Below are 15,560 nucleotides of genomic sequence, written 5' to 3'. Positions count from 1 at the left end.
ACATACATACATACATACATATATACATACATCCAGCCAACATACACACATGCAACTATACACAACAACCGCATTTAACTTCGTGTTATTGGTGCAGCAGCAGTTGGAGGGGGGTGGGTACTGAGTGTGGTAGGAACTAATTGCTGGTTGATTGTTGGTTGTTCATAGAGTCCTTAAGCATCTATAAGAATAAGCCATTTGCACAGGAAAACTTCAAATATGGAGAAAGGCGCAGTGCTCCTGTAATAATCATTTTTTGCTTCAAAGTAGATACTTCGAAGTGCTTACTTCTTTGTCCCCAATTATTTCAAAAGTTAATTTACAGTATTGACTACTTTTTATTTTTACCTCTGGAATATAAGTGTAAAAGAAGATAGAAATGAAATTATGAAAATAACTTGTGACCCTGTGCATTGAGAGTTAGACGTATTACAACGGAGGGACTTCACAAATTCATTTAAGCTAAGAAAAATAAGAGTCTTTTCCAATTTAACTGCATTTCCTACGAGAGTGAAAACATGGAAATAGTTGAGGAAGGAGTATACACTATGATTAACCTGTCTAGTTCTAATTCATCCCACTAAAATGATCATTTTCACCGATTACGTTAACCTTGTGCCTAACACATTGCTTACGTTCTTTGTTTTTCAAGGATTTATTATAAACGCCTACCTCTCAAACACTCTTCCTGTCTTTAACCTATTACTAGAACGAACCAAACGGTTTTTTTTCAGCAAATAACGGACTTGTTTCCCCTCCTTTATAGCAAATGAATGAATCTACAGGATGTCATGAATCAATAAGCATAATATGTACCACAACTCTGTTTGTTTGTCACCTTTTCTTAGATTTTTATTCCCTTACAATAAACAACCAATATGTCTGCACAAAACAATTAGTGATTGAAGACTATAAATAGAGCTTAAATTCCGCCAACCAACTAAGCCACCCATCAGAATTCATAGGAATATCCTGAAATGACAGTATATTTCCTAACTCTTTCTAGCAGTCACCGGAGATAAAAGAAGGAACCAGTTCCTGAAGTAGGAACTTCAGTCCCTTTCTTCTTTACAGCTGAGCAGAGATACATAGTGAAATACTGGCTAATATAATTGTATTCACTTCTCTTTGTCTTCAGTACGAATGATAAATTTCATCACTTTATTTGATTAAAATATAAAAAACAACGAAAAGGAATACAAATGTCATAAAATGCTTGTTTATATGCTCGATAATATGATTTAGATTTATGTGAGATGCGCACTGTACAAGAGGGAACAGTAAAATAACAAAACAAAGAAATCTGTAAAAAAATTTCTCTCTTTAATGGTAAAACATACAGGCAAGAGATACTACGTGTTGCTAGTCTATGCTTTAAAATACCACATCTTCAAGAACTCCAAAACCACAAAAACAAACAACTTTCGCAATGGAATATAGGTTCTACAACCTACAATAAGTTCCGAAACCATTCATGAACAAACTGCAGGTACAAGGGATTGTTCCTCTATCCGATCCAGTCAAATTTGACTGAATTAAGGACGACGAAATTAATAAAACAACAAAAGAAATATACATCCCTCAGTAATTCTGAAATGAGAAACAACAAAAAGAAAAAACGAAGCAGAAATACACTTTCAGAATCAAGATTATGTAAATGAATTTCCTTTCCCACAAAGAAATATTCAGACTTTGCAAGTGGCTTATACGCATAATCATGTTACATTTATATGTATAAAAAGTTCACCGACATTGTAACAAATAAAGTTAAGCAAGTACTCAACAAAAAGCTAAAATACCGGGAAAAAAACTTGGATATTTAAGAGAAAAAAAATGTCAGAAAGCAAAAAAAGATACACGTCTCGAAAAAAAAGGAAAAAAGTTTACAGTGCACAATAAACACAGATTTATGCTATACACAAACCCATTCAAACCAGCCTGTTTATCAAAAGATAAAGATAGCGGTAATACTACGATATTGGTAATACTGCAATAGCTGTAATACTACATATCTCTAATCGATACCATCATTCTGAATCAATCATGGCTTGTCCTGCCATTAACGCTATGCTCGACTATTGCTTTCTAGAATATTCTATTTTTATCATAAATTTTACTTGGAAAAAGCCCTGAATTATCCAAAGAATGACAACTTCAGAATCGTTGTCGGTGCGACATCATTATTCTTCCCGACTCAATAGATTCCTTATTACTGCCAAAAACTGCTTAACCGAAACCCGGCAACACAATCACTTGTTTTCATTTTTTATCGAATGAGAACCAGCAAACTGAAACGTCGTCACACATTTTTCTAAACTTGTATCAACAATTTCTAAAATGATATTACAACAGCTTCAGCTCAATAAGAATAATGAACCAGCTTTACTCTGAGTGTTGTCGCGGATCGCTTAATTTCCAAAACTATGCAATTATAAGCAATTTGCTTATTTTTATAGCAGAAAACACATTTGTCTGAACAATCCTAATAAGGGATTTTCAAGATTTATGTGAAAACTATATTGGTGTTCATAGAAAACACAATTCTGTTCCCAGTTATTAGTTCTGATATTTCAAAGCAGAAGTTATAAAATTAATTCGTACGAAGTAGAGAAATAAAAAAGGAAAAATTATGGGACTCAAATTAAAAATGTACTATAAGAAAGCAAATGAGGACGATGAATTTTCAATCTCCTACAATTCCTGTCATAAAAGAAACATAAATTTACCACTGGGACGGAAAAAATTCTCGGTGAGTACGGCGAAGCCATGGATGGTCGATCATAGTCGGGTACAGATATTGATTCACCATTATTCGAACTCAGTTGATCGTCATCGAAAGTACAGTACAGGGTTGCAGGACTTGGTGCAGCAGATACTGAGTGAACACTTTCTAGTAAACTCAGACTTTCGGCCGAACCAGTTGCAGATGGAGCAGTGCTTGCTGCTCGAAGTTTGGAATGACTAGATCCTGACAACTTAGAGGATGTTGCTGCTGATTTTGCGGCCACATAATCCCTAAAAAGAGACTACATGTCCCAGTTGCTGGTCGAAAAAACTTGCAATTCCTGACCAGTAAGCAAGTACCTTTTCTACCTTCAGCGTTATCGACTGCTCTCTGAAGCACGATACTGGGAAAAAAATGAAGCAGGTACCGGGAAACCCCAGAAAATTTATATGTTGAAACAATCAAAGTACGTATGTTACAAATTTGCACCACAAATACTATCTCATTTCGAACATTTTCCCGATAAATGATTTATTACACAAAAATTAAAATAAAATTCCCAACGTCTTAAGGAATAAATCGTTTACCCAATTCCCGTAACAGTGTGGTAAGGGATTAGCCCTTTGATAACCAAGTTATTTATAATCTTTGGTTTTTAGTTTGCAATTGGATCTGACAATCCAGCTTATATACATTGTTGGGTATATTCAGTTCCAATTCTCTAATCTATAATCTGTCTCTAAAAAGTCTCTAATCTGATAACCGTGCAATCACTGAATATAAATTCAATGGTTGACAAGTCTAGACTTCCGTTTAGTTCATCACATTCTTTTATCTGAGAATTAAGTAATGCATTAGTTTTGTAAACCACACCCACTATATAGGAAGTTCCCTTTACTGATCGAAGATGTTTTCATACGAAGTGCAACAAGTCATCAGATCCACAGCTTCTTGCGATTCCACAAGTCTTCATATTTTAAACTCCATTTCAACTACACAACAGGTTAGATTCTCGTCTTACGCTAACAAGAAACTCAAACGTATCTGTATATTCGCTAATGATTTACGAATAATAAATCTACCACTACCATCAATAAACCCTTATCAAACTTCTTGCGTCCGTGTTAAGCAACACAAAGGAACTTCATCGTCAATCACCTCTGAAGCAAAGACAAAAAGAAAAATCCCGACAGTAGGAGAATTAGCAATCAAGATAATTTACAAATTAAAAAAAAGTATGCAAAATAAAACCTGTACTGTTGAAAACGTTTTCGTTCGTTCAATTCATATGGCAGATGCCGTCTCGATATGTTTGCTACACATGAGCATTCTGCCAGATGCGTGCATCCTGAACCTTCCTCCGACACTAGTTTTAATGGCTTTCGTTCCCAGCTAGAAAGAGTATAATCATCTAAACCATCTTTCTTCTGGAGCGCAAATATATGTCAAAATAAATAGTATTGCTACGAGCTACAAGCACTGATTAAAATTTATATCACCCAGCCTTCTTCTGCAGCAAAAAATTCATTCTCAAATTCGACGGATTTTAGATAAGCCAAAATAGCGCAAAGATGGGAAAAATGAAAATTCCATTTGCAAATAAAAAAAGTATAATAAAATCCTAAAGTACTTACTGTGGTATACAAATTTCTTTATAATCAATTTTCTGAGGGAGACCGGGCATTGGTTCCACGAGTCCATCTTCGACATCATTTGTGCGAAGCAGCCGAAGTCGATGGTTAGTAAATCTACGGTTCCGGAAATCTCCGTTCCTCTTTCGATCCAACGATCTTCCCACAAGGTTTTGTCCAGCACGTTTCAACGTTAATGGTCGTTTACACTAAAAACATGGATGCTAACAAAGCATCGTTTGAAATAAATACGGCTCAATTTAAAAAAATGATTTGAAAAATGAAAATAGGAGTTGTTTGTGTATATTATTATTTGTGTTATTATTTTCTAGGGTGACTTCGTGTAATAGATGATCATTTGATGACCCTGTATGGTCCAATGTTTAGTTAAAGTCAACTAAGAACCAACCGTCAGTCGTTTTTTTAACTCAAAACTTCAAATGTACCTCAGTATGTTTTTACTGTTCATCCCTAGTCAATTCCCGTCACACAAGTGATAGAAGTTCAGGCTCAATTTCAGGAAAGAAAAGCAAAAACAGTTCAACAATTACATATGAGCTTCGATGAGAATAATTTGTGGGCGGTTGGTAATCCTCGTCATCATCATAACTTTCTTCGCTCTCACTTCTCTCTCGCTTTCTTCTTGTCTGTCTATCATCCACTATGACTGCTTCCTTTACCGCTACTTTTCGCTCCTCCAAAAATGTAGTCCATGGAGAGCGATCAAATCTTAAAATTTTGCAGCTATAAATACATTGTAAACACATATAAATGCACACATACGCAGATGCAAGGACTCATACCTTTTACGCAAATGTATTATTGGGCGAGTCGATCTTCGACGGCAATAGACTTCAGCACCTCGCTCTACAGGCACTGCTGTAAGAATGAAATTTGTTTTTTGAATAATTATAAAAAAATTACTACCTGGAACTCCCCATGATCCATAGCATCTTTTGCAAAGAAATATATGATCAATGGATTAAGATCCTACGTTGAAAATGATAGCGTAATATAGAGCAAATTGAGATTTATATGCTACATTGGACACTGATCAAAAAGTAATCGAAATCATATGTGTTTCAACTTCGAGAGAATTTTAGTTATTGTATGAATGCTTCATGAAACTCCTTGTTTTTAATTCTACGAGTTTTAATGGTAATTAAGAGAAAAAGACCTGTAAGCAAAGGAAATGCAGGATAAACTCGGTTGTCCACATCAGCGTATGCCCGCACGCGTTCACCAGTATCCAGTGATATAGGGATTCCACGTTCAGTGAGACCATTTTTCCCTATCTTATCCACTCTAAAGATGTTACATATACAGACTATGCGCAGCAGCATAATGAATCTAGACGTGAATGGTGAATTAAGTATGAGAATTAAAAACAAACTTTCTCCTTTTCAAAAAACGCCTTCTTTTACCATCAAATGGTAAGCATCTCGCACAGCATTCGTTCAAAGCTTCGTCATTCCATGCATATGCCTTCTTTTTTTGTCTTCGAATGTTGTTCAGCTGAAATGCACATTATCATGATATAACACAGGGTGAAACTCAAAAACTGACCAATTTAGGATCATGAAGTGGCAGATTTTTTAGGATTATCTAGAAATCTCTGGTGGAAAATGATATAGCTCATGATCAAAATCCTTATTTCATACTTCAAAATGTTTCAGGACAAAATAATAACAAATCCTTACTTACTACATCGAGTTAGGCATTACATTTTTTAATTCAGTTATTTATTACAAACATTATAAAGCGATATTTAACCACACAAATATACGAAATGCCACCAATAATCAGAATCATCTTAAATCAAAAAACGGTAATGGTCAGTAGTTGAGCAACTGCAACACGCAACATACACGAACATGAATGGTTTGTAATAGAATGTGATGAAACAGAAATGAACCTGACGATATACAACATTTATTTTTTCTTCACAGTCCTCTTCCATACAGAGAGCTTTTGCATCTAACGCACCCAAACGAACTCGTTCATCGAAATATGCATGAGATGACAAGCTCCTGAACAGATCACCTCAGTTGAATTAAAAAGTAAACTCAAAGAGGTCCACAGAAAACAAGTATGTATAACGAAGTACCCGTATGGTAGATAAGCATTCGATGTTGATGGCATCTGTTCCTCCCTTTCCCCATCACTATTTTCGGATTCGGTTGCATCCGCATCCGTAACATATTTCATTAGTCGTCTATCCGCAGATATTCTAAAATACAAAGCAAATGACTACCAACGATAAATGAAGTGATATTTCTAATTGCTTTAATTTTTACATAATCTTTGTTAATGGATTATTAACAAATGCCTCGTCATATGGAAGGCAAAACACACTGTCTCTGCAGAATACAAAATACAAAGGTCACCTTTCTTTCCATAACGAAGTGACCTTCTCTGCAGGCTATTCGGCTCTGAACATAAGAATGAATAAAATACCCTAACATATATTAAAAAACGTCACAAAAACATACGAATTTTGAGCACCCTTAGTCAGTTTTTGGGGAGCGATAGCTGAACCATCACCGAAAACATGATCCGAAACTTCTTTTGATAGAAAATCACTAATCGCAAAGTGATTCTTGAAACGCTGTAGTAAATTAACCAGTTGACTAAGATGAGCACGTTCAAGCTGAAAGTATGAGCGTGAAGAATTTCTTGAGCATTTACTACTAATGTGTGATGAGCAACGAACTTCGAACCATTTAGAAAAACCCTCTTTAAAAACATTGAACCTGAATGCGAACAAAAAATGACATACATGTGGAACGCTTAATGCCAGACCGTTCTTATCACGTAATTTTCCAATTTTCTCTTGCAATATTTTCCGATTCAAACCATCTTTATTGTCCACAACAGTACTAAAAAATTTTAAAAACTGCAAAATGTAATAAGAGACAATCAAGTAATCAAGTACATACAGTAATATAGAGCAGCACGACTTTCAAAAGTTGCACAAAGAATGAAAAAGATAGCTTTAGCTATTAAGAAACAACCGAAACAAGTACAACACCCAAATAAACTTAATTTGAAAACGGATTCAGTTATTAAATCTGATTTATAGTATAGCCCACTTATACTGTCTTCATTAAGCATAATAAAAATCAGATTATAACCGCGAAACAAAATAATGAAACTGAAAACAGATTACTAAAGCCAGAAAGTGGAGAAAATTGGGTAATTACACTATTTACAAGACATCAAGTCCTCTTTTACGTTCTGTGGTATGTGTTAATCAGACATCAGAAAACTCTTTTATACTAAAAAGAAAACAGGTGAAAAAAAAGCATCTAAAAAGCAAAACCTGCATATGTCCTACCAGAATTAACTTACCTCGGACTGATTTTTTTGGGATAACCTCGTTTGGTTACAGTTCTCGGTTCATTTATGTCGTCCTGCATTGGTTTTCGTAATAAATCAAGCGCCTTATTCAAAATTTGCTCACTAGGAATTTGTAAATGATCTTCACCTGCATTCACGACTGGTAATGACGAGGATGGCGCGAAATATGCAGTTGTTATTTGTTCATCCTAAATAAATCCGAGCTCAGCTTCCATTTACTATCCGTGAAATCAAAAGTATTTTTCTTGAAAACATTTCACTCAACATGAAAAGATTCAGTTTGCAATTTTGTCCCTAAGTTTGTATTCATTAGCCGTTTTATCACATACCTGAATTTTTGTTTTTTTTGTTGCAATTCCTTTACATTTGTGGAAATTTCCCGTTCTGTACAAAATATTTCATTGGCATTAGTATGTGTCGAAGTTTTGCATGAACCGGAGTGTTGTGAACGTTTGTTAATTCGAAATGGCAGTGACGTTTGAGCCAAAATAGAACCGTAATGATTTGGTGATAAAGGAGCTGTGTTTATTAGCGATCGTCGAGGTACTCCTTGATGAACATCGGCTGTGGGAAATGACTCTTGTTTAGGAACATTGGGACAGATCTGTCGACTCAAATCGGTGCTTCCGACATGATTTCTGTTCCCACAGGGGACATAAATAGAAAGCTTTGTTGTGATATCCTGTAAAGAAAATAAATTAACTACTTACTAACGGTAATCAAGCTTTTGTTGTTCATTCGAACAAATCTTTCCAGTTTTTCCTTGTAAACTGCTTACTAATTTTTAATACAACCATAAAGCCCTTACATTATTTGTCCGATGAAGCGCAACAAAGCTGAGACTTTTTATCCATCCACTGCATTTTAAATGAATCACAACACAGTGCCGTACTAGGTTCTCAGAAGAGGATAACAACACAAACTAAAATGCTACGTCTAGCTAGGCTATCCTAGCCAAACCAATCTTAGTTCAGGAAGCTAGAAAAATTTTCTGCTGAACTTGACAGCACTTAGATATTACTTCATCCAGCTATTTAGCAAAGTAAAAAACATATGAATATTTCTTCTATATGAGAATGTCTTGGGCAAAATACCTTGCCGGATTCCGTTGAATCATCAGTAAACCGATTTGAGTTTCCCATATTAACTGATGTTTTCAGATTACATTTTCCATTTACCAAGCTTAATGCTTGATCCACCTGCTCGTTACCAGTTTCTTTTGATGCTGGACTTTCTTTTGAGGTAGACGGTTCAGGATCATGAGGACAACTACTGGAATCAAAGCAACGACCCTCGAACGGCTGTTCTGCAGCCAACACTGGGTTTGTACCATTTGCTGAACAAACCTAGAGAACTATGATACGTTACTGTTGTATGTTTGTAGACCAAACATCATTGAACAGTGAAGGATATACTTTTCACCAACATCTTTCAGTTGCTTTAAATACATGGGATACAGCATTTTATAATAGCTCCTTTGTTGAATTTCATACTAAGTGCTTAAAACCATAAAGTAAAAAGCAGTAAGGTAAAGAAAAAAAAGTTTTAGAAATTGGAGGAAATTTACAAAATAAAATACGCTTTGTATCCCGGATGGCTCACTTGCACTTCAGGTACCACCTGACCATGATAAGAAAATTCTTTTTTGTATTACTGAAGTAATTTAAAAATTTCAAATGTGAACTAACCTCACTGCCCTTTAATTGATGAATTGAAAATACAAAAGGATCGGAAGGCACATCTTCGTGAGCTTCAGAGAGCTGCATTCCATGCCTCAAGTTCGAATGTTCAGAAGTAAGAGCATCTTTTACTTCTGGTGGTGACATATTATGATCCAAAAGCAATGAAGGAGGTCGCAAAGTCGTTGTAATCTGATCATTACTCATGCCAGCAGCCTCATCATCACAATCATTTTTGATGCTACGCATCTAAAACTTTATTCTAAATAAGATATTATTGAAAGTCATCTTAGTTCTCAACAAATCAAAACGATTACATATTCCACCTAAACACTGCTCTTTTTGCCCCTTATCCATTCTGCAGTTGTCAGTATAGAAGGGAAAGTTGCCAATTCCAGAAACGAAACTGTAGCTTATCATTATATATCATATCTCATGGCAAGAAATTACATAACAATCTTTCAGTAAGCAGAATAAACAAATAAATAAATGTCTGTTCAATTAAGGTAAGAAATTATCCTTGATCACGATATAAAAAGAAAAAAATAATTACAATGAACTGTTCACTATTAGCCGGCGTTGCAGATATATCAATCACAGTTCCGAGTCCCATTGAATTCTCCTTGCGCCCACCACCGCCTCGACATAACACAAATTCCTCCGTATATTTTGTACGGCCTCCAAAAGTAAATTTGTACGTCCTGAAATGATGGGACAATTCTAAAAAATTTAAGAGTGAATTCATCATGGAAATAAAACGAGTTATTGCAAGTTTGAGTCGAATAATCATATTTGCAAGAACAGCTGAGGCACATAAAAGTGGCTTCAGTCCAACGGAAAAAACAGCGAGTGATGGAAACTGAACGTAGGAAGATTGAACCGGTACACTTACATACTCTCGATATGAAAGAAATCTTTTATAATTTATTTAATTTCCACCATGTCCTAATTTCATTTCATCGTATCGTACCTGCATAAATATCTTCCTGTATCAACTCATAATAAAATCAAGATAAATATAAGTTTTCCAGAACTCCAAGCTCTAAATCTCTTTTTTCATACTTGTGAAACCAAATATATCGGCTAAAGTCTTTGCACTTATATTCACCAACACTATATACCAGTCTCTCCTTCATTCCCACATTACCTTATGCGAATTTCACTTTACCAACCACATACTTTTTCGTTTACCAAACTGAAATGTCCTTAACGAAGTAATAATAACAGAATCTTTTGTTTCCCGTAATTTACAAGTCTGCTGCAGTTTATCATAATTATAAATGAATCATAAAGCCTAATGGATCCGCCAAACTTGCTTAGAAAACCATGTGTCAAATCCTATATGCAACACAGTTACCATTCTGCAAAACTAAGACATCTAATTTTCCAAACAATAGTATGGCTAAATGTCGTGAAAAAAGCAGCTTAACTAACAGAACAAAGAGAAATCTATCGCTTTTCATGTAAATTCGATGCACCAACGACATCTCGGAATGACAACATATGCATGCTCGTTAAGTAGGTACCAACCATGCGAAACTATGGGACAGAGAGACATTTTAAGAATGAAAGTATACGCCACATAAATATATGACAGACATACGTGACTGATGAATTCATTAAGAGCTTATAGTTCATGTAAGTGACATAAAAAATAAAAACGAAAGGAAAACGCGGACCAAGACTAAAACTAACTGAGGTTTTTATAGTGCTTCGAAGAATAAGCCAGAAATGAGAACCACTTTCAGCAACAAAACTAGAACCGGAGGCGATAATATCCTCATGTGGTGTAGGTGGAAAATGTGCATGCGGAATAGACAAATCACCCAACTAGTCCTGCCGCACCGCCTCTCCTAGCCTTCCACTGATGCTAATGGCGACGCGACGCGATCCTGTATGTATGCACATGTCGGCACTCATGAAAAAGCATACAATACAGAGAGTGTGCTAGAGAAAGAGGATGTTGCGAAAGAATTAAGAAATAATGAGCATGATGAAAGGATATGAAAAAGAGAGAGGAGAGAGGAAGAGGACGCCTCGCATAGTGCGCACACCATTCGCACACGCCACTTTGCACGTTGGGCGGCGCACACCTTCTCCGCGCTGACTTTTGAATGTGTGCACTATGAGTCTTACAACGGTCACTACCGTATCCCAGGGATTTGCTTTAATTCGGAGTGATGGGAATCGCGCATTGGGAGAATAACGGTGGGTTGATCGTTATGTAGGGAGTCTCGACATCTCGATGGTGGTTTATGCGGGTTTTTGTTGCTACTTTGTTACTTTGGATGACTATGCATTACAGGAGTGAGCTATGAAGTGAGTTTCGGGATGGCTGTGTCAAACATAAAGGAGAAATATGCCGACTTTCTGGTGGATGGTGCTCAGGCAGTATCATTAACTTTTGGTGAGTCTCGTATCTCACTCTTATATTTTTTCATTGCTGTTACTATTTATTGATCACTTTGCAGTGTCCGATATGAACAAAATGGCTTCGGCGCAAAAACATCATCCCGAATATGTCTACCAGCACTTCGGAGAGAAGTAAGTCACTTCTCTCCAGATTTTGCTCTGATTCGTACCGGACCATTCACGCAAACCTTATCTCGATGCGCTACTCGGTAGATGTCTATCACATAGCCTGACTCTTCTTTGATGACTCTTCCTTTCAACACTTTCCCTACTACTTGGCAGTGCATTCGATCCTTGCTTTGTATACATCCGAAGCTAACAGCCTATAATTATTACCTATGAGTTATATTTTAGCGAAACAGTATTTGGTTACAAGGACCTAAATGTCATTATACATTACACCGACGTGTCTATGTATCTCTACCCGGAAATTAGTTATACAGCCGAAATAACATCGTTCACAACGGAGTTCAAAGTTCGTTTCCTTTCCTGATTCATTGTTTAAGTATCATAGATTTGCTTGTTATGGCACCTCGTTTTCATTTTAGGCTGACAATATAATTCGAAAATTAAGCGAACAGTTGCCAGCTGAACAAATGGAAATGTTATGCCAGACAAGCGCCATTTTCAAGTCTCGTTTGGATGATCAGAGAAATTTTCGGCCTTATGGACAGCTTCTTTTCAAATTCACCGCTGGCAAGTTATCTTCATTTTCAAGACTGGTTGATGCGTAAGCCATATTGTGTAATACAGTAGATATACGGCATGTCATCAGGATTTTCTGGGGGATTCTTTCCCGAGAATTTAGTTTCTGGAGGGTTTGTTGTTCGTAATGTTTCATGTCGGAATAGTTTTAGTTAATTTACTGTACAGAGATTTTTCACTTTCGGAAATAGTTGCTGTTTGGCTCCGAAAATTATAGTTTTCCCGGATTTTGAGGTTTTCTCTGATAGGAGATGTGATATCGTTTAGATTTCCAAATGGTTTCGTAATGGAAGGCAACTGTTCATGCATTAAATTTCGGTACTTCAGGTAGTCGAGAGCTGCAGGTCTGGGTGGTTAATGAAAGTTCACCTGAATTTGATGCATATTTAGCTCGAGTTCAGACTCTTGCCTTATGGTACATTGAAGCTGCACAGTACACAGATAATGATGATCCACGGTGGCAGCATTATTTCTTGTTCGTTTTTATAGTACCTTGTCAAACTTTTTTGGCAGCTGTATGAATGCTTCCTTTATTTGTCGTGCGTATTCCCAGTTTTAAGTTCATGTATGCCAAAATCTTGACTTTGAGCGCATTCCATCCATAGCATTATGTAATACGTTCATTAATAGCACCACTGCAGTTTGAAAGCGATTTCTGCATCACAAGTATATGGTGATATCCATGCTGCTTAATCCATCTACTGATATTAAATGCGAATGTTTCTGCTGACCATTTACACATGCTTTTGCAGAGTTTCGTTTCAGGTACGAATCATTTAAGAAAGATGGAATTTCGCGCGTGGCACTTGCGGGCTATGCATCACTTGTCAGATTTTATAATTATCCAGATAAAATTCGACCTAGGATTGCCCAGATTTTACTACTGCCACATTATCAAGGCGCAGGTATTGGTGCTAGATTTTTGAAGGCAATATATAACGACTTGATCCAAGATCCAAATGTTACAGACATTACAGGTTGGTATCAGTTTTGGCATCTTTCTGCCATTAAAAGTTTCAGTGCATATGTGACTGAAAATAAAGTAGTTTGAGATGCTGTTTTCATAATATGTTCGGTGTCCTTATAAATGGAAAACTGCAGTATTGTTTTTTTTTCAAACTGAAATGATGCATCTACCCCCTTCCCTATACCCAATTAATACAGAAATAATTGGCCAAATTATAGTAAAAGTATTAGAGCTATAGGATAGTTTGTTTCCTACCACTTATTGTTGAGCGATATCGCCAATGAAATGCTGCCCGGCAGTTTTCGCACTTTTTTTTTCGTTTCGAAAATATGATTATTTTAAGCGGAAGTCCCTGCAGAATCTTTCATAACAACTCGAGACTACGTGAACTGCTGTTATTGCTTAACCCTGAAGGAATTCAGTGCAGATAATTTAAAAAAAGGTTTCACCGAAGAGATGAAGAGTGCAGCCTTACGGTTTAAAATAAATCCAGTACGATTTTTTGTAGCGAGATTGTTTTGCGGTTATTTTTCCTTTTCTGTGATGAAATGAAATTTTAATTTAATTTTCAGTATATATGGAGCTAATATGTGCACATAGAGAGGTACGGTCTCCTTTTTTAATCATCCCATTAAATTAACGGACGGGCTTCGTTAAAAATTAGTTCTCTAAAAGTTGGAGTCCGAACTATTGTTTGCTAAAGCTTAAATTAACTGTTCCAGAAACAAGCACGGCGTGTTTATGAAATACTGCGTTTGCGTTATATCGGTGTGCGAGATGAAAAAGCCATGGAAGAATACCGAATGGATGTAAAGAAAAGACTTGAGAAACCTTTTAAAGTTAGTTTATTTCATTTCGGGCATACCTATATCTAGCAATCGGCGGATAACAATATTTTTAAGCACATCTTTATAAAATGAGGCTCATTTCTGACTATGTCTTTTGCTCTCTACACATATTTAAAATTGCCATTTGTAATGTTTTGATACCTTTTCAAATCTCAAATACAACTGCATTTGTAGCGAAGTGAACGTGACTGGAGGAAACTGTCAAGCGTTTTGGATGAGTATGAATATGCAGCAGTTGTAGCCAGTCAGATGAGTATAGAGCAGAAAACAGCCAAATTAGAACAACTCTATGAAGAAGAACTAGCCGGTTATCGCACTGTCATTAAACGATTGATCAATTTTGCTAATGGTTAAATATGCTTGTTATTCCCTGATCCTTAATTGAATTTCCATTTGTTGTTTCTCCTTGGTTGTGAAAATACTTCAAAGTTTCAACGAAGTGCATTACACATTTTGACCAGTTATTTGTCTTTTTAAGCGCACTTCCTGAATCAAATTTTCAAGTGTGTTCCTGATTTTTATTGAGATTAGTCTGTTTTTTTGAGCTGTGAATTATTTGTGAGGGTATTGATTGTTGTCGGGAAAGATCTAATTTATTTTTGTTGGGATTCCGCTTCGTCAACAGTAGCATTCATTCCACAATATCGCGTTTATACAATAACAAGAACGAAATGAACAACACGGTAAATATTAAAGGATACCAATAGTCTCTGAATGTTCACTTCGTTTTCGTACTTCATTCTTGTAACTGTCATTCTCCTTTGCTCCATCACTACTGTTGATCTTGCTTCTACGCTACTGTCGATTCACTTGAACTGTCGCTCCTGATGATCTGTCGGATTACCAATCTTACTGCCGTCGAACCGTCCTCAGAATTGAATTCGAACTGGACCCTAATCTTAGAAGTCCTTACCTTATACATCCTCCGGGACCGCTTCACAATGATGCTAAGATCGTATCTGGCTGAACCACTACTGTTCTGGCGGTAAATTTCATTTCCAAATGGGCTTGCAATCTTTGCCTTGTTCACCAGATATATTATTTGTTTGAACTTCAGTGTATCTTGCTTACGTGTGGGTCGGCACCTACTGTATGTGTTCATCCTTTCGGCTCGTTGACCTTTTTGGGTACCCATATGCTATTTGACCTCTTAACTTTCCTACATCTAACTACATTTTTTGGCTTCGCCGACATTTCCGACTGAATAAGTCCAACATCTTCAGGCGGTCTTGC

The 15,560-nt window shown here is 36.3% G+C and overlaps 3 protein-coding genes across 4 annotated transcripts; 1 reads left to right on the top strand and 2 right to left on the bottom strand.

The window, feature by feature from the left end:
- Window positions 1-2,249: 2,249 nt before the first annotated feature.
- Window positions 2,250-10,531, bottom strand: LOAG_07192 (hypothetical protein; the record flags this gene model as incomplete). Its single annotated transcript, XM_020447366.1, has 18 exons — window positions 2,250-2,288; window positions 2,727-3,015; window positions 3,977-4,117; window positions 4,360-4,565; window positions 4,908-5,085; window positions 5,160-5,235; window positions 5,534-5,661; window positions 5,750-5,871; window positions 6,272-6,386; window positions 6,464-6,586; window positions 6,849-7,006; window positions 7,136-7,235; window positions 7,708-7,904; window positions 8,081-8,398; window positions 8,811-9,062; window positions 9,405-9,644; window positions 9,949-10,096; window positions 10,458-10,531. The coding sequence occupies 18 exons, from the start codon at window positions 10,529-10,531 to the stop codon at window positions 2,250-2,252; spliced, it is 2,904 nt and encodes a 967-aa protein (XP_020302397.1).
- A 1,163-nt stretch (window positions 10,532-11,694) lies between these two features.
- Window positions 11,695-15,414, top strand: LOAG_07191. 2 transcript variants are annotated; one of them, XM_020447364.1, is made up of 9 exons: window positions 11,695-11,802; window positions 11,867-11,939; window positions 12,162-12,282; window positions 12,356-12,503; window positions 12,840-12,987; window positions 13,278-13,489; window positions 13,823-13,971; window positions 14,202-14,318; window positions 14,502-15,414. In XM_020447364.1, the coding sequence occupies exons 1-9, from the start codon at window positions 11,727-11,729 to the stop codon at window positions 14,679-14,681; spliced, it is 1,224 nt and encodes a 407-aa protein (XP_020302396.1). In that variant the 5' UTR covers window positions 11,695-11,726; the 3' UTR covers window positions 14,682-15,414. The 2 variants fall into 2 exon arrangements, with proteins under 2 accessions (XP_020302396.1, XP_020305687.1); XM_020447365.1 differs by having other exon boundaries at window positions 11,867-12,016.
- On the bottom strand, window positions 15,118-15,462 carry LOAG_07190 (hypothetical protein; the record flags this gene model as incomplete). The annotated part of the gene is made up of 1 exon (XM_003142724.1): window positions 15,118-15,462. The coding sequence occupies one exon, from the start codon at window positions 15,460-15,462 to the stop codon at window positions 15,118-15,120; it is 345 nt and encodes a 114-aa protein (XP_003142772.1).
- Between the last annotated feature and the right edge of the window lie 98 nt (window positions 15,463-15,560).

Source organism: Loa loa (assembly GCF_000183805.2).
Source record: "Loa loa unplaced genomic scaffold supercont3.158, whole genome shotgun sequence".
Lineage (NCBI taxonomy): Eukaryota > Metazoa > Nematoda > Chromadorea > Rhabditida > Onchocercidae > Loa > Loa loa.
The sequence above is the reverse complement of the archived record's forward strand: the minus strand, read 5'-3'. Positions and strand labels throughout refer to the sequence as shown.